The sequence below is a fragment of the Rhinatrema bivittatum genome, chromosome 8 (assembly GCF_901001135.1).
Source record: "Rhinatrema bivittatum chromosome 8, aRhiBiv1.1, whole genome shotgun sequence".
In the NCBI taxonomy this organism is placed as follows: domain Eukaryota; kingdom Metazoa; phylum Chordata; class Amphibia; order Gymnophiona; family Rhinatrematidae; genus Rhinatrema; species Rhinatrema bivittatum.
Genome location: NC_042622.1, coordinates 44,499,573 through 44,519,401, shown reverse-complemented (window position 1 = coordinate 44,519,401; position 19,829 = coordinate 44,499,573). Strand labels below are relative to the sequence as shown.

General features: G+C 42.8%; 1 protein-coding gene across 4 annotated transcripts in view; it reads right to left on the bottom strand.

Moving 5' to 3' along the window:
- BPIFB2 (BPI fold containing family B member 2) overlaps positions 1-19,829 on the bottom strand; it is an 84,536-nt gene that overhangs the window by 3,291 nt on the left and 61,416 nt on the right. For all 4 annotated transcript variants that reach the window (XM_029612623.1, XM_029612625.1, XM_029612624.1 and 1 more), the window contains exons 9-15: positions 18,500-18,591; positions 16,666-16,851; positions 6,741-6,788; positions 5,820-5,990; positions 5,432-5,499; positions 4,379-4,430; positions 604-667 (exon numbers count right to left, since the gene is read on the bottom strand). In XM_029612623.1, the coding sequence (XP_029468483.1) occupies positions 604-667; positions 4,379-4,430; positions 5,432-5,499; positions 5,820-5,990; positions 6,741-6,788; positions 16,666-16,851; positions 18,500-18,591 (681 nt within the window). The remainder of the gene's footprint in view (positions 1-603; positions 668-4,378; positions 4,431-5,431; positions 5,500-5,819; positions 5,991-6,740; positions 6,789-16,665; positions 16,852-18,499; positions 18,592-19,829) is intronic.

Below are 19,829 nucleotides of genomic sequence, written 5' to 3'. Positions count from 1 at the left end.
ATTTTAAGGGTCGGGATTAGTAGGGGAAAAGGGATGCTCGTTAGGATTGGGGTTTAGGAAGTCGTCTCTTTTTCTGGGGCGAACTGGGAAATAGGCTTCATGCGTTGCCGCATGCATCTACTAAAATCCCCCCAACTTGCGCGCTTGAGATGGCATTCGCACGCACATGTACGCGTCAATATAAAATCGTACACACGGGCAGCTGATTTTATATCATGCTTGCATAAATGCGCACATTATAAAATCGGTGTGTCCATGTGCGCGTGCCAGCAAACGCACGCACATGTGAGCGCGCGCGTCACTTTCAAAGATAGCGCTTTAGAGTCTTATAATGCTAACATGTTAAGCTATAGGTTTCAATGTATTCAGTTGCCAGTAGAACTATCATCCTGTCTTTATAAGGTCTCTCCCTTTGATAGCAATGCTTTGGAGGTCTCTGAGATAAATCCTCCATGGGAATCTTGCTGACAGCCCTCAATACTAAAACCCAGTTAGAGAGTCGAGGGGATGTTTGAAGGCTGAAAGGCCAAATTGCATAATAAAATGTTCTTTTGTACTGTAGCATCAATTGGTATATGACTTGCATCTCTCACAATGTCTTACCGTTTAGGTTTGCCATGATTATTTTGTTAAAAATGGACATCATGTAACCTGAAAGATCTGAGGCCTGCAAAAGAAAGTTGGGGAGAGTAAAATTAATATTACTCTAAGTTATTAGTTACAGCTACACAACAATGACTTTTTATCATATTTAATTATACCTTGAGTTTTACAATTCCTTATTACAGTATCAACCTAGTTTGTGTTGTGAATACACAATATAATTTTTCTATCATGTTCTACATTTTTCTGAAGGGGTGAATAACCATGTGGATAAAGGTGAAGCTGTAGACGTGGTACATTTGGATTTTCAGAAGGCGTTTGACAAAGTTCCTCATGAGAGGCTTCTAAGAAAACTAAAAAGTCATGGGAAAGGAGGGGATGCTTTTTGTGGATTGCAAATTGGTTAAAAGACAGGAAACAGGGTTAAATGGTCTGTTTCCACAGTGGGAAAAGGTAAACAGTGGAGTGCCTCAGGGATCTATTCTTAGACCAATGCTTTTTGATATATTTATAAATGATCTGGAAAGGAATACGATGCGTGAGGTAATTAAATTTCCAGATGGCACAAAGTTATTCAGAGAAGTTAAATCACAAGTGGATTGTAATAAATTGCAGAATGACCTTGCGAGACTGGAAGATTAGGTATTCATATGGCAGATGAAATTTAACATGGACAAGTGCAAGGTGATGCATATAGGGAAGAATAACTCATGCTGTAGTTACACGATGTTAGGTTCCACTTTAGGAGTTACCACTAAAGAAAAAGATCTGGGCATCATAGTTGATATTACATTGAAATCATCAGCTCTGTGTGCTATGGCGGTCAATAAAGCAAATAGAATGTTAGGAATTATTAGGAAAGGAATGGCAAATAAAATGGAAGATGTCATAATGCCTCTGTATCGCTCAATGATTAGACCATACCTTGAATACTGTGTACAATTCTGGTCACCACATCTCAAAAAAGATATAGTTGCACTGGAGATATACAGAGAAGGGCGACCAAAATGATAAAAGATATGGAACGGCTTCTCTATGAGGAAAGTCTAAAGAGGTTAAGGCTGTTCAGCTTGGAGAAGAGACGGCTGAGGGGGGATATGATAGAGATCTACAAAATCATGAAAGGACTTGACCGAGTAAATGTGAAATGGTTATTTACTCTTTCAGTTAATACACGGACTAGGGGGCATGCCATAAACTTAACAACAGCACATGTAAAGCAAATCAGAGAAAATTCTTTTTCACTTAATGCACAATTAAGCTCTGGAATTTGTTGCCAGAGGATGTGCTTAAGGCAGTTAATGTAGCTGGGTTTAAAAAAGGTTTGGATAAGTTCATGGAAGAGAAGTCCATGAACTTCTATTAATCAATAGGGAACAACCACTAGAGATGTGAATCGTAACTGGAATCGGTTCGGATTCCGGTTCCGATTCACATCGTGTTTTTTTTTTCATCCGGACCGATCGCGGTTTTGTTTATCGGCTGCGCCCGAGCCGATAAACAAAAAACCCACCCCGACCCTTTAAAACGAATCCCTTAGCTTCCCCCACCTTCCCGACCCCCCCCAAAACATTTTACAGGTATCTGGTGGTCCAGTGGGGGTCCCGGGAACAATCTCCTGCTCTCGGGCCATCAGCTGCCACTAATAAAAATGGAACCGAGGGCCTTTGCCCTTACCATGTGACAGGGTATCCGTGCCATTGGCCGGCCCCTGTCACATGGAGGGAGCACTGGATGGCCGGTGCCATCTTTAAAAATGGCGCGGGCCATCCAGTGCTCCTACCATGTGAGAGAGAGGGGAATAGGGGAGGAAGGCAGAATTTTTGTGTGTTAGAGAGAGAAATGACCGGAGTTGTGATGTTATGCCTAGGTTCTGCTAAATTTTGAAATGGGATTAAACAAGCTTCAAAGAAATGAAACTTGGTCAAATATTTAGAATAGATTAGCATATGTATGTGTGTGTCCACAAGCTCCTTATGGTTAGGTGATAAACAAAAGTAAGTAAGTAATAAATAAACATGTTGGCTTCAGTATTCAAAACCAGCATTCTTAGTAAGTTAGCCAGTTAAGATTTATCCAGCTAACTTAAATGAGATATTCAGCAGCACGGCTATGCGGCTGAATATCCCACAGGGTTATGCTCAAGCAAAAATTTTACTTTTGGTTCATTTCATTCATTTTGTTCCTTTCTTTCTTTCCTTTCATTGCTTTACAGATGTAAAGTCTTGCTTTATGCATGTTGGTAAAATTCTTCGTGTGTAAATAAATGTATGCGCATTAGGGATGTGAATCGTTTTTTGATGATTTAAAACAATCGTCAGATATATTTTAAATCGTCAAAAATCATTAGAGCCGCGATACAATAGTAATTCTGCCGATTTCTCATCAAAAAATCGTAAATCGGGTGAGGGGGGAGGGCGGGAAAACCAGCACACCAAAACAACCCTAAAACCCACCCCGACCCTTTAAAACAAATCCCCCACCCTCCCAAAACCGCCCCAAAATGTTTTAAATTACCTGGGGTCCAGTGGAGGGGTCCCGGCGCGATCTCCCGCTCTCTGGCCACGGCTGCGTTAATAGAAATGGCGCCGGTGGCGCTTTGCCCTTATCATATGACAGGGCAAAGGTAGCGCCGGCGCCATTTTGAATATTGGCAATACGGCCCGCGTGCAGGAGGTCGCTCCCGGACCCCCACTGGACTTTTGGCAAGTCTTGTGGGGGTCAGGAGGCCCCCCCAAGCTGGCCAAAAGTCCCTGGGGGTCCAGCAGGGGTCCGGGAGCGATCTCCTGCACTCGTGATGTCGGGTGCCAGGAACTGGCGCCGGCGCTACCTTTGCCCTGTCACATGGTAAGGGCAAAGGGCCACCGCGCCATTTCTATTAACACAGCCGTGGCCCGAGAGCGGGAGATCGCGCCGGGATCCCCCCACTGGACCCCAGGTAATTTAAAACATTTTGGGGGGTTCGGGAGGGTGGGGAATTTGTTTTAAAGGGTCGGGGTGGGTTTTAAGGTTGTTTTGGTGTGCCAGTTTTCCCGCCCTCCCCCGATAAAACGATTTTTTAACCAAAAAAACCATGACGATCAGATTTCCCCCCCCCCCTCAGCCAAAATCGATTGTTAAGACGATCGATCACATGATTCACATCCCTAATGCGCATACAGGAAACAAAATGAATGAAATGATTGTGCATTTCTACTTTTTTTTAAAGCAAATTAATGTGTGTAGTTTTGAATATCCACAACTAGGTACGTACTAGTTGCTTCTCCTCGCCCAACCCTGCCTTCGGGGAATGGATACAAAATACATATATAAAAATTGTACATGCATTTGGTGTCGTGCACATAGCTTTGCCTGCGTAGAGGATGGGCAATAAGCAAACAATTTCTTCCTGCTGATAAAAGTGTGAAAACGACTTTGATTATTGCCATCCCCAATACCCATGAGCTGTTAGCATTAATTAATCAAGAATTTAGGATAAGAAAAGCCTCATGTCTTTGCTGCTATTTTTGGAATCTGAATTGGTGCTTGCTAGAGAAATATTGTAAGGAGGGCCCTTATTTTTGAATGCTTTGTTTGTGGCCTATGTTCCAGTATAAAGAAGGGGGGAATTGCCTGCTCTAGTTAATGCATTAGCACCTGGCCAGCTCAATGTGAAGGACTTGCTGAGGCAAAGAAAAAGGAATGCAACACCTGAGTCATAGCAATAGCACTCCCTGTCTTACCAGCTCATCATTTTAGGATATGTTGTTTGAGTAGGAACAAAATGCTAACTTACTTTGCACTGGCAGTTGCTGATGGAGGAAGAAACTAATTGCAGCTGTAATGCACTGGAAAGAGAAACATGCTCAGGTCAGCTCAGACCTGATTTTACAGGGTAAAATTCCAAATTCCAAATTAATCAAGCGATCCAGCAGATGAATGCGAGGCATGAGAAATTAGAATTAAATCAGAATCTCTCTCCCACATAAAGACTCACACATTTATCACAATTTCCTATTCACTTCTTCTATTCTGAGGCCATACATTTTAAACCCATGAGTGCTAGAAATTGTTTCTAATTCATTTTGTAAGACCTCATGCCATTATTGTATGGTCTGCACCTGGCCTAAAGATGAAGGTCTAGTAGTTAAAAAAAAAAGAGCCTCCAGTGAGTGACACACAAAGTAAAGGCAGAGACTTAAAATGAAAGATAGGATCATTTAACACTGTTTTTATCCCCTCTTGCTCATAGTCTAACATTTCGGGCTTCTGTGAATTTATGGGAATATACGCAAAGCAGCAGAACCTGTGGCAGAGAAGGAAACTCAGGTTTGTGAAGAGAGAGAGAGCCTATATGCATATGATTTAGCATAAATTACCAATATGCCGATAAACACACTACCACTAACAGAATTCATGATAGTATAAGGAATAATATGCACTTAACGACGTATTGTGAAATGATAGAATTAGAATTTGTATTTAGTCATGTTGACCTAGAAGATGTATGAATATGCACTAGAATATGTATTTGCTACAATGCTGAAAGAATTTTCAACCAGAATGTGAATATCGACCAAGAATATGAATACTAATTTTGTAAACCATTGTGATCTTCCTTTTGGAACGACGGTACAGTATATTTATTTATTTATTTATTTATTTATTTATTTATTTGTTTGTTTTTATATACCGTCATTCGGTTTAGCCATCACAACGGTTTACAGAATCAAAACAACAATCAGATAAATTATACATAGTATATAAAACATCTAGATAAATAAATAAATATAGATCTGGTCATGCTTCTAGGAACATTCTTCTGAATGATTCCCAGAAGTTTGCATACCCATCCAGAGTCGCAGTTGCCTTGATTTTTGCTTCGGACACATCGAGTTTGAGAGCCAAAGTGACTTCCTGAAATTACAAACATCAGGTCAGTCAACAAAAGGAGAACCTCCATTATGTCTTCCATGATGTCCGCCCCCCCCTGTTCAGCAGTGGTGCTACTAGGACTGGAGGTACAATAAGATGCTGCAGATTTTGTGGGTTTATAAGTTAAGACAGCTGAGTGCTCCTTATTGTGAAAAGATCCATGCGGATATGGCCAGTAACTGTACCTTCTGGCATATCATTGGTTGATGATTATTACTTCATGCATTACAGAGTTAGGTTGTCTCTCACTGCTGCACACTGTATAGCGTGAGAAGCCCTGATAGCTGCACAGTTATACTCACAGCTCCAAGAACGAGAAGAGATTTTCTGGCAGTCTTCCCAGAGATCACGAAAATCTCAAGAGAAGGGAAGAGATCCAAGACCACCTTGTTTGTTTGTAAAGTGACCACTGGCTTCTTGCTGATTAAGAACTTTATGAACAAAGGTGATGACTGAGGGTATAGTGCAGTAACCTGTGTAAATTAAATGAAAAAAAAAAAGCTGATGGAAAGATTCTAAGATACATACGCTGGGAACCCTGAGTTCATACATAAATAGATATGACTAACAGAAATTAAGAAATACCCCATGCTAGATACATTCTGATAAGAAACAGTTTTTGTCTTCACTAAAAACACATTGAGTTCAATGTTCTTCTGTAAGACGGCGAGCAGACAATTTATCTAGCTAAAGTTAGCTGGATAACTTTTCCCAGATATTCAGAGGGATAAGCGTCCCACTGAATATACTCATCTAAACTTATACCGGCTGCATGTAGCAAGATAAATTTAAAACCTAACCGGCTATGTTCAAACATAACCAGTTAGGTTTTAAAGTTATCTGGCCGGAGAACTTTAAACTTAACTAGCTATATTCAAAGGAATATATTTATTGGCTTTATTGTTTAAAAAAAAAAAAAAAAAAGACCGGCATGAGGCCTCACAGCCCAAAGCACATTTCCCCCTCCTCCACCCATTCAGTAAAGCGTGGGGCCCTCCGGGTAAAGGCTACCCTCTGATCGCATTTTACAATAAAAATAACTAAGGGTCTGGGGTCCAGCCTCCCCCTTCCCCTGCTCTTGTCAAAAGCGAATCTTCAGTCAGCATCACTGTCCGTTGCCTCCGCTGTCACAGCGGATGGATCCCTGGTGGAGGGGAGGGGAGAGGGAGGGAGTTTGTATTGCTAATGTTCATGCAGAAAGAAATAACTTATATATTACAAACCTTAGGAATATAAGATCCCAGGGCAGAGGTGGTCAGTTGATCAGCAAACTGTAAAATAGAACAGATTGTGGTCATATAATATGGATGACTTATGTGTCTTGTAATTCAGAAAATATGTTTTGCCCATATGGTCAGTATTTAGTAAATTTCTGGCTTATAGTTAGTGCTCCATTGAGCTCATCTAGTGCTTTTTCACTGGGCAGATTTAAAGGCAATTTTTTAATAGGACACCGAACTCTCAATCTAGGTATCTACTTTTCATCCTACACAAAACCACCCGATTCTCAAACACAAGATGCCCACATCCACTGGGTTTGAAAAGTTGCTTGCTAAGTGACATGTACACTTAAGCAGTGTCAAATGATGGCATCAAGCATGCCTGTTACACATGTGTGTGTGTGTGAGAGAGAGAGAAAGAGACTGGCCAGGAAGGTGACTGGTGTAAGTGAGAGAGAAACTGGTCAGTGAGGTGATTGTGTGTGAGAGAGATACTAGTTAAGGAGGTGACTGGTGTGTGTGTGTGTGTGTGTAAGAGAGAGAGAGAGAGAGACTGGTCAGGGAGGTTACTGGTGTGTGTGTGAGAGAGAGACTGGTCAGGGAGGTTACTGGTATGTCAGAGACAGAAACTGGTTGTGGGTGTGTGACTGGTCTGTTTCCGTGTGTGTGAGAGAGACAGAGAGAGTGGCTGTGGGCTCTAAGGAAGAGTACCATGAAGACAGAGCTTCTGCAGCCATTGTTGGTTTCGATGCTACTGGCCTACAAGGGAAAGGAGTAGGAGAGTTGCTAGAGATAGTAAGTAAAGGTGACTTTTTGAGTTTTTTTATTTTTCTTGATTGACTGCCATTTTAATTATTGGGTATATGATGTGTCTGCTGTTTGAAATATTTTATTGGTGTTTGGAGAATTTTAAATAATTTTTATGAGTTTTTAATGATTGGAATTTATTCAATTCAGCTGTTTTGATACATTTATTCTGTTTATTAGTATAATTTTAGAATTTTTATTTTATATTTATTGAGGAATGTATAAATAGAAATGTACAGACAAAATCTGAAATGGAAACAGTAAAAAGCCATATTCTGTAGGCAGTGCAACAATGAAAAATTAAAACGATTAACTTAATGGTCACTTTATTCTGTATTTGGTGAGGGTCTGTCTGTGTTCTAACATGTGTGACCCAGGTAAGGGTATTTTGCAAGCTTGCAGTTTGGGGATCTATAGCAGCTTGGCTTGTACTGTTTACCTAACAGCAGGTATATTGGTGTTTGGGGCCTGGTTTAATATTTGTAGCGTTACCTTTTCATAGATAGGGTTGTTACTGTTTGAGTGTGTTCCATAATGCAGGTGTAACTTTTATGGATTAGTTTGTGTGCATTATTGCCGTTCCTGGGAATATGTTAGATGCTATATTTCTGTTTCCATTTTTCCAGGTTTCACTGCATGCAGAGTGGCTTTTTTGGGGTTTTCATTTCAGTTTCTGTCTCCATATTTGTTATTTGTGGTCTTTCTGTACTTGATGAAGATCGATTCTGTGTGTGTGACCGAGGTGAGGTATTTTACTAGCATGTAGGTATTAGTATCTGTCTTATTTGTTGTGTTTTCACAATAGGACAGGCATTGGTGGTAAATTGCTGTCTTTTCATAAGTAGGGCTTTTGCGCCTGATAGTTGGGAGTTTGTGTTGCTGTTACTGAGATGACACCAGAAATATATTTTTTTGTACGGTGAATTGAACGGGGAATGTCCTAGTTCTGCTCTCCACCCATTGACGTGTGTGTGTGTGTGTGTGTGGGGGGGGGGGGGGGTGTTCCTGTGGACGCAGAGTGTATGTTGGCATTCAGCCCCATCATGATCATGTGTTCAGTGTGTCACACATGTGAGAACCATCTGTCAGTTGTGTCCCGACAGAAAAAAGTTTGACAACCACTGGTCTAGATGCACTGGAGCCACGACAAATTCTGTTTTTGCTAAGGAGCCATTAGAATTCCACAGTGCTAGAAATCAAGAGGACAACTTTCAAAACTGCTTGCGTATACCCATAGAAAAGCCTTCCATTGAAGGTTGGGACTCATGCAAATTACATACTTCGCTGCTCAACCTACTCCTGATTCCTCCACTCTACCTTGCCTTTCCCTTCCCCCCGAACTCCCTTCCCCCTCTGACATTGGGGGATGGGGGGGTAAGGGATTCAGACCAGCGGAGTGGGTCTTGCTCCCTTCCCACCTCTATGATTCCCCCTTTCTCTACCTGTTTTATTCCCTAGAAATATCTCCCTTCAAGACAGACTTTAGTTAACATTGTTACACATATGTATTTGATATGTATACTCCTAGTTTTTCTGTTAAATAAGCATCTTGCTTTTTCCACTTATGTTCATTGTAAAGCCTATGGCTGAATTACTGTTTGCTGTAAACCGAGGTGATGTGCAATACGTGCCGCGGTATATAAAAATCTAGAAATAAATAAATAAATAAATAAATAAATATGCGTGTGTATGAAGTGCGCACAGTAATCCCCAGACTCAAAAAAAGAGGAGAAGGTCTTCTCTTAGCTGCAAAAAAAGGTCTAGCCTTAAAATTACACCTATTTCCACTACCAATCTCGAACTAGCCTTCTTCAAATCTGATCATCTTCAACTCAGCCTAATCTATGCACCTCCAGGAAAACTTGACTCGGACCCCTCTCCTGTGATCGAATTCATCACCAAACACTTCAACGCAGACAAACCAGCCATCATGATGGGTGACTTTAACTTACACGTGGACGTTTCACCTCAATCCCCGAACTGCGAAACTTTACTATCTGCACTTAACCACATGGGGGTAGATTTTCAGACGAGCGCGAACAGCCTACTTTTGTTTGCGCTCCAGGCGCAAACAAAAGTACGCTGGATTTTAGTAGATACGCGCGTAGTCGCACGTATCGGCTAAAATCCTGGATCGGCGCGCGCAAGGCTATCGATTTCGTATAGCCTGCGCGCGCCGAGCCGCGCAGCCTACCCCCGTTCCCTCCTAGGCCGCTCCGAAATCGGAGCGGCCTAGAAGGGAACTTTCCTTTGCCCTCCCCTCACCTTCCCCTCCCTGCCCCTACCTAACCCACCCGCCCGGCCCTGTCTAAACCCCCATCCTACCTTTGTCAGGGGATTTACGCCTCCCAGAGGGAGGCGTAAATCCCCGCGCGCCAGCGGGCCTCCTGCGCGCCGGGCCGCGACCTGGGGGCGGGTACGGAGGGCGCGGCCACGCCCCGGGCCGTAGCCACGCCCCCGTACCCGCCCCCAAAACGCTGCCGACACGCCCCCCGCAACGCCGCACGCTCCGGCCCCGCCCCCGACACGCCTCCCGACACGCCCACTCCGAAAACCCCGGGACCTACGCGAGTCCCGGGGTTCTGCGCGCGCCGGTGAGCCTATGTAAAATAGGCTCACCGGCGCGCAGGGCCCTGCTCGCGTAAATCTGCCCGGTTTTGGGCGGATTTACGCGAGCAGGGCTCTGAAAATCCGCCCCATGGGATTCAGACAAATCATCAACAGCCCGACGCACAAAGCGGGCCACACGCTGGACCTCATTTTCATAAATCAGGGCATCTCCATATTCTCCAACCCAACTTGTTCTCCGGTCCCCTGGTCAGACCATCAGACCATTTCCACAGTGTTGGAGATTAAAAAACACCCACCCCATTCCTTCCCAAAAACCACAATCCAATTCAGAAAACCCTGTCCTATAGACCACCTCAGCGCTCAGCTCACCAAAGAATTAGCCCAACTCGACCTCACAGATGCCAGCACAGCGACTACCTCCTGGTTCTCAATCACAAACAAAGTTGCAGAACTATCTTGCACCACGATCTCCAAAACACTACATCCCGCACGGGACAACAGGAAACCTTGGTTCACACCAGATCTGAAGTCCCTTAAGCAAGATCTACGTAGAAAAGAACACACATGGCGCAAAAATCCCTTCACCTCGACTCTAGAGGCTTACAGATCCCTACTGAACACCTATAGGAACACTATCCTCAGAACCAAGAAAGATTTTCTCTCCAAAAAAATCCATCATTTTTTATTCCAAAGCTTTGTTCTCCTATGTCTCAGCGCTCACCAAACCATCCCCCCCTATCATACCGGATGACTTAGCCCTCAGCAAAGCCACAGAATTGGCCTACTACTTCGAGAATAAAATTACCAAGCTCATTACACCTCTCACGACTGCCATTCCTAGTTCCCCTCCTCTGCTCGCAACCGTTCCTCGCCCTAATACTTCTCTTGAGGCCTTTGAGTCCACCTCATCACTGGAAATTGAAAATATTCTCAAGAAGCTAAAACCTTCCTGACATCCATCGGACTCAATACCCCCCAATCTATTCTTCTCCATACCAAATATTATAGCCAAGCCCATAGCAGAGGTCATAACCTGCTCCCTCGCACAAGGGTTAGTTCCAAACCAACTAAAGCTCGCAATGCTTAAACCGCTACTAAAAAAACCTAAGTTATCGCCAATGGATCCAGCAAACTTCCACCCCATAGCGAACCTGCCTTTGATTGCTAAGATTATGGAAAAAATTGTAAACAAACAACTTGCTGAATATCTGGAGTAAAACAATATCCTAGCCCCATCGCAGTTTGGCTTCCGAAAAACTCTAAACACTGAATCTCTCCTATCATCACTCTCGGACACCATCATCCTAAACCTGGAAAAGAAACAACCTTACCTCCTAGCTCTCCTAGATCTATCTGCAGCCTTTGACACTGTGAACCATACAATCCTTTTAGAGCAGCTGGCACATGTAGGCATCAAGGGATTGGTGCTCAGCTGGTTCAAATCTTTCCTAGACAACAGGTTCTTCAAAGTCAGGATCAACAACAAAGAATCACACCCAGTTAGATCCAACTTGGGATTCCCACAGGGCTCATCCCTTTCGCTGACCCTCTTCAACATCTACCTTCTCCCACTCTGCCAGTTACAAATCTAAAACTTACTCACTACCTATATGTGGACGACGTCCAGATTCTTATCCCAATCCAAGACTCCCTTCACAAGACCTGGCTCCACTGGAACAGCTGCCTGCAAGAAATCAACCGTCTTCTCACCAGCCTCAACCTCGTTCTCAATACCAATAAGACGGAGATTCACATCATATCACAAGTTGAAAACAACGTTCTCCTCAACTCCCCAAGCTCCTCCCATTTTGCTAAAACATCTATCATTCACGCACCATTTGTAAGAGATTTAGGGGTTCTGCTTGATAACCAGCTAAACCTAAAAAAATGTGTAAATAACACCACAAAAGAATGCTTTTTCAAACTGCAGGTGCTTAGAAAACTGAAACCCCTACTTCACTTCAAAGACTTCCGTCTGGTACTCCAATCCATCATCCTGTCTAAAATCGATTATTGCATCTCCCTTCTTCTGGGTCTGCCAGCAATCACCACTAAACCCCTGCAGATGGTTCAGAATGCTGCAGCTAGGATCCTCACCAACTCTAATAATAGAGAACACATCACTCCCATTCTTCAGAAACTCCACTGGTTACCCATCAAATCCAGGATTCTCTTTAAAGTCCTCATGATGATTCACAAGGCCATCTACAACATCTCCCCCCTCAATCTAACCTTCCAACTACGACCTCACATCTCGGACAGACCCATCAGAAGTACCTACAAAGGCACACTGTTTACGCCCCCTGCAAAAACCTCCTTAAGGAAGCGAGCCCTATCTAATGCGGGTTCCACTCATTGGAATGCGCTTCCCCCGGACCTCTGCCAAGAACCCTGCCTTCTGGCATTCAAAAAAAAGCTTAAAACTTGGCTCTTCAGCATAGCTTTACCGGAAAGATAACACTCCTCTATAGCCATCTATTCGGACCAGTTCTCGCCTTGCTATCTATCAGTCCTCCCTGGCTGCCACCCAGCATGTCCAGCTCACCCTACACAGTTTATCAGACCGGATACTTAGACACTTAATTTGCATCAAACTTTCTATTTAATTAACCCTGTAAATTATCAGATCACTTATTTTTCGAATGCACTCATTTATCATGCTTTTTAAATGGTGAATCTGGCATTCAACATTTTTCCCAGTTCTGCTGTAATTTAACTGATAGTACCTTAAGTAGTTATTACTCATTTATCCTGCGTCTTAGTCGATGAACTGGCATTAAACAGTTCTCCCATTTATGCTACATTTTAATTGAATTCAGCCAAGCTGAATTGCTGCATTGTTATTAATGTTTTCCTCTTGTAGCTCTTGTTCCATGTATCGCTCCCAAGCGACCGTTCAGTTTCCATGTAAACCGGTGTGATGTGTATGCTATACAGGAACGTCGGTATATAAAAGTAAAAAATAAATAAATAAATAGATAGATAAATAATGTATTTATTTATTTAAAGGTTTTTATATACCGATAACCATTTGCACATCATATCGGTTTGCATGGAACAGTTTAGTTAAATAACAATGAGTAACAGTTACATGGAACAATTTGGTTGCATAACATGATAAGAAGAGGTATATAACATGATAAGAGAAAGGTAAATAACTGTTAATATAGTAGTAACTAAAAACATAGTAATAACTGGAACTTTGGACATAGTGCTAAATAAGATTGGAAGAATTGGTAATTTTCAGAGCGGAGAATTAGCAGTTTACATGAGGGGGAATGGGAGTAGTGTACAAATACATTAAGAAGTGATATGGAGGGGGAGCGAGGAAAGCATGAGGAGAGAAGGGGGTGGAGTAGGGTGGGTTGGAGGACGAGGGAAGGCAGTGGAGAGGGGGGACGGTGCCAGGGGCGAGGGGTTGAGGGGGTTGTTAGGGGTAGGCTAGCTTGAAGAGCTACGTTTTTAGTTTAGTTTTTTTTAATTTCTGTGTGCAAGGTTCCATGCGGAGGTCAGGTGGCACTGAGTGCCAGTTTATGGGACCTGCTATTGAGAGTGCTCTGTCCCTAGTGGAGGAGCGTTGTGTGATCTTAGGAGAGGGTATATGAAGGGTTCCTTTATAGGCAGATCTGGTTGGTCAGTTGGATGTTTTGAAGTAGAGTGAGTGGTTTAGGCAATTATATATGGTCTTGGGTATAAGGGAGAGGGTTTTGTAGAGAATTCTATTTATTTATTTATTTAGCATTTTTTTATATACCGAGGTATAGCATAGTTGCCTTCACTCCGGTTTACATATAGAACAACTTGTTACATTGAAAGATTTTAAACTTTAAATTTAACAATAGTGGGAAATGGCACCAAAAGAAGAGATATGAACAAAGAACATAGTGTAAACAGGGTAGATACACTGAATAGATTGGCAGAGATAACTGGGTTCTTCAAAAAGGAGGCATCAGTGGCTTGATTCAGTAGAGATTGTCCAAATGGAATATTTAAAGTTGGCAGTTAATGGGATTATAGTATAAAGTCATTGAGAGTTGTCCTTAAGAGAATGGTTGAGAAGCCAAGACTAAGAGGATTCTAGAGGAGATGGGGAGCCAGTGGAGGTCTCTTAGGATGGGCGTGATGGGGTCTTTTCTATGAGTGTTGGTGAGTATTCTGGCGACCGTATTCTATAACCTGCATGCGAATGATATGTGCAGGCTATAAAATACAAGTACGTTTGTGCACACATATGCTCATGTGTGTAAAAAGCATGAGCTGCGCAAGTTCAGACTTATCTAGAAAAGTAGTGGTATTTATCCGGGTAAATTCCTATTTATGCAGTTAAGTAACGGCACTTAACCGGTTAAGTCTGAAAAGCACTCCTTGTGAAAAGCATGTCTAATATCCAGGTATGTAAGATAGCAGAAAAAAATCTAAAATAAAAGCACTTTTTATCTGGATAAGTTCAAATTTGTCCGTCTCAGCAGTGGTAAAGGTGCTACTTATCCAGAAAAGTCAGAACTTAGCCGGAAAAATGTGTGAAAGTGATATACCTGCAAATTTGTACTTCGATTTTTAAGGGGATACGCAAATAGATTTTATATGTGCATTTTATGTAGGCGCATTTACCACATAAATCAGCTTTCACATGCATAAGTCAGGGCAAATAACTTACTAGCTTTACCAATAGGTTCCCCAGTTCACCCAGTCCATCTGCAGCTCATGAAGAGCAGTCTGAAGTCCCCTCATTTCACCCAGACTCCAGCCAGTCACTTTTTCAGTTGAGATATTTACGATTACTTGCACCAGAAACTGAGCAGGTGTGAATAAACGCAAATAAAAGACTTAAGCGATGTCACTTTGTCAGGTTTTAAAATAGCACTTTATGGGGCAGATTTTCAAAGGGGTATGCGGGTAAGATACACGCGTGCCCCCTGAAAACCTGCCCCAAGCTCTCCCTGTGCGCGCCGAGCTTATCTCGAATAGGCTCAGCTGCGCACGCAAGCCTCGGGACGCGCGTAAATCCCGGGGCTTTCCTGGGTGGCATTTCGGGGGCGTGTCGTGGCGGCGCGTCATCCGGGGCGGGGCCGTGAGCGTGGTTCCGGCCCGGGAGCATTTGGGGGGCGTGGCAAAGGCCTCCGAAACCGCTTCCGGGCCGGGGAATCGCGCACTGGCCAACCGGTGCTCGCAAGTTACGCCTGCCTCAGGCAGGCGTAACTTTTCTAACAAAGGTAGGGGGGGTTTAGATAGGGCTGGGGAGGAGGGTTAGGTAGGGGAAAGGAGGGGAAGGTGCGGGGGTTGGAAGGAAAGTTCCCTCCGAGGCCGCTCCGATTTCGGAGCGGCCTCGGATGGAATGGAGGCAGGTTGCGCGGCTCAGTGCGCAGGCTGCTGATTTTAGGCAGCCTTGCGCGCGCCGACCCCGGATTTTAAAGGCTACGCGCGTATCTATTAAAATCCGGCGTACTCTTGTTCGCGCCTGGTGCGCGAACAAAAGTACGAGCGGGCGTACTTTATTAAAATCTACCCCTATGCGCGTAAATGTTAGCCCCTCCCAGAATGCACTGGCACTCTTTTTTATCCGCACAAAGCTATTCACAGACCCTGATTTATGTGCATATTTTGCGGCTTTGATGCTAGCATACCTCGCGTAGACGCTTGTTTTGCGGGCATACGTGCTATTCTTTAAGCACACATCTTTTGAAAATTCACCTCAATGTTTTTCAGTATTTACATGACACTTTCTTATCCATTGCCTTTCATGACCTTTGTGCAATTCCTGTGGAAACTGATAATGTAGGAAATAAGAAGTAAATAATAATAATAAAAATAATAATAAATAAATAATAATAAATAAATAAATAAATAAATAAATAAATAATAAATAAATAATAAATAAAAATAATAATAAAAATAATAAAAAAAATAACAAATAAGAAGTATCCCCTAATTATGGTCACCATACCAAGTCCTACCTTCAGGTCTCTGCAACTGGACAACAATCTTTGAGTTCTAAAAATTAATCTTATTTATATTTTCCTCTGCAACTGGACTACAATTTCTAAGTTCAAAATTCATTTTATCTTATTATTTATATTTGGCATGGTTAATATGTCACTATATCCAAGTTAAATATTTAAATTATACAGTTTATATTACATAATTTTATTAATTACAAGTAAAACTATTCTATATTATTTATTATCATTATGTTAAATTGTCATCCAGTTATAATGTTCCATATGTACCTCTGTTCTATGTAAAGCCCCCTTATCTCTGTTGGGCAGTTTATCGTTATATGTAAACCGGAGTGATTTATAGTCTCTATAAGAACCTCGGTATATAAAAATTAAAAATAAATAAATAAATAAATAAATGTAGGAGCCATGTCTTTTCTGTGCTTTGGAAGCAGGTTTCTGTGAATTCCTGCAAATCAACCTCTCTTCCTATAAGGATCACTACAGATGTGAGAATCACTGGTAGGGGTGCGATTACTGGTGTGGCTATGGGAGGAGACAATAGTATTAATAACAGAAAATGCATGGATAGCAAGAATGGCTATAGTACGCACCATTTGACTTGTGATGTCCATGTTCAAAGCTCCAGAGCTCTGCATGGCTGTAAACGCAGAGAGGAAATAATCTTCAGAAAACCCCATGTTGACCATGGAGTCACTCTGGCCGGCATCTGATGGCAGGGTGAAATGTTCTTCGCTCACGGGAAGCTCGATTAATTGATCATTCAATGTGTACTGAGCCTGGGAAAAAAAACCACAGGAAAAAAACTATTGTACCATGTTCTATGAAAGAAATTTACATGTTCTATTACCAGCACTGAAAGAACTCAAAGAGCTATTTGTAGACATTACTAAATGCCAGGGATGTGCAGACAAAAAGTTTATGTCCATAAGTCGAAGGTGAGGGTCAATTTCGGTCAATATGGACATATGTAGAATTCCATAAGTTGAGGCTATGTCCATATGTGCACTGGTTCCCTAAATAAAAATTTAAACCCCTGACCCTCCTTAATCCCCCCCCAAGACTTACCAAAACTCCCTGGTGGTCCAGCGGGGAGTCAGTAAGCCATTCCTGTATTCATTTGCGAGGAGCACGTGACGTCCGCGTCACTCCGACGTGTTGCGGATGTCACGTGGTCCACCGCGGTTCCGCTCCCGGACCCCTCGTTGGATCCAACCGGAACTTTTGGCCAGCTTGGGGGGGCCTCCTGACCCCCCCAAGCTGGCCAAAAGTTCCAGCTTGGGGGGGTCAGCTTGGGGTGGCCTCCTGACCCCCCCCAAGCTGACCCCCCCAAGTGGCCTCCTGACCCCCCCAAGCTGGCCAAAAGTTCCGTTTGGGTCCAACGAGGAGTCCGGGAGCAGAACCGCGGTGGACCACGTGACGTCTGCGTCACGTCGGAGTGACGCGGACGTCATGTGCTCCTCGCAAATGAATACAGGAATGGCTTCCTGACTCCCCGCTGGACCACCAGGGAGTTTTGGTAAGTCTTGGGGGGGGGGGAGGATTAAGGAGGGTGAGGGGTTTAAATTTTTATTTAGGATCAACGATCGCGATTTCCAACTTATTCAACATAGCTATGTTGAATAAGTTGGAAATCGCGATCATTTTCGCCTCATCACTTTTTTAAGTTTTAAAAAAAAAAAGTTGCGTTTTACATATGCGGTCAAAACGAATGCACACCCCTACTAAATGCTTCCCTACCATTCTTCAGTACTCCCATCCTATTCCATATCAAACTTGCTAGTTTCCCGAGCTCTAAATGACATTCCCAAGTGTTTATTGCTAATTCTTATTGGCGTATTTCTGCTTTCATTGACAAGGGACGCCATATACAGTATACAACACAGGGTAAACTTAGAAGTTATAGGGCAGTATTCAATCAGGTTTTTTTTTTTACAAAAGGCAAACATGTTTATCTGCATAAAGAAGCAGTTTAAGAATTGTCCTTCCCTCCATTTACCTGCACAAAGATGTAGGCAGAATTAGATCAGGAGAGGGAACATACATGCGGTGGCTGCAAATTTGAATCAGAGCATGTGCTTTCAGGTGCGTATCTTGCACCCACTTCAATGTAGGTGAAAAAGTACCCAGGGCATGCTCACCAACTGCATTTTCAAAAGGAAACGCCACAAGGAGCTTCCCTTTGAAAATGAGCTTGCAGGCTTGCAAGCACTGCAGGAAAGATCACAATTTCCCTCTCTACCATATTGTATGAGAACTAAGGAAGATCAGGCCTTCTAGCTTTGTATTAATAAGAGGCAGTGGGTCAAGTAGGTACTGAAAAGCAAAACGTTCCACTGGGCAGCACCTTCCCGTCCCCCTCATTTATCTGTATTGTGATGTGCTTCAAGCCATAGATTAAATGACACAATTACCAGCCACACTTACGTCCATATCTATGTCCATATAGTCGTCTGTTATTACAGGTTCACTTGGCACAGTGTACTGAAGGTTGACCTGATCATCCACTGGAGTGACAGCTAAAAAAACATCCAATATATAAAAGGAGCACATTTTCAATAAGGCGACTAACTGCAAGAGGTAAACATGGACATTTAAAGTGGCAAAAAACGAACTGATTTTCAAAATATGCTTACATGGATATGCAGACACAAAAGACCCTCCCCATATGCTTTGCATCTCTTTTTTCTTCAGCCAATGGAATAGGGAGGAAAAGCATGTACATGGATTTGAAAATGTAATTCTGCGCGTGTACTTGACTTATCCAATCTAAACGTACCCATGGGAATGCCACGTTTTAATGAAGCTAAAAGTATGTACACTGTAGCTGCCATATTTTTTTTTTTTTGCCAGTCTTGGGGAGAAGGAGAGGGGAGTGGACTGTTTTCTGCTAAGACAATCTCCCTGGGTAAATAGCTACCTCTCCAGCTGGATCCCTTTGAAAGGGACCTCTAAAAGAGTCCTTTTCAGAGCCATTTCTGTGATTAAACAATGCTTTACCAGCGGCTTTTAGAAAATGACCCGTCCATATCCAGATAAAAGTTTGCATGTAGGGCCTCTCTGTGTTTACTTTTACTTACACTAGGAAGAGATCTTTCTGGAGGGCGGGGTTCGGGAAGGGCTTTAGGCACCTACTTTTGAATTTTCCAAAGCGTGCTTGGAGTTTTTCTTGGAAAATCAAAACCCACCAAAATGAGGTTGCAAACGCATGCGGGTCTTATTTTATCTGGTTTCATTTCCAGAGGGAAAGAATGCATGTCTACGTGCACTTTGTGCACGTAGACATTGCACCAGAGCAGGAAGTTGTAAAACATTGACACCCCCCCCTTCATTGTACTTGCCTAGTTTCCGAACGTGCCTCAGAATTGACCCCCAATATCCCTTTTTCCTAGGTGGCAAAAAGCAGATGCAATTTTTGAAGTGTCCACCCTGGGACAAAGTCCATGTGTGCTTTTTTGTAATACATGCAGGCTTTTGTACCAGTTTTCAAAGGGAATGGGTGTACCTGCTCCTGCTTCAAAACTCGCCATGGAGGCAAAGTATCGATGGACATTTGGCCCCTGCTTTTATAGCAGGTGCTTTATTTTTTTTCTCAGGAAAACAACAAGCAGAGATGTTAAAATGGAAACTATGGAGAGAACAAAATAGCAACCTAATCGCCCAAAAACCACTGTATTCCAGTGTACCAAACTGTCTAACAACAATATCAGAAATCAATGGTACCACAAGTATATTTTAAACACCTCAGAAATTTGTG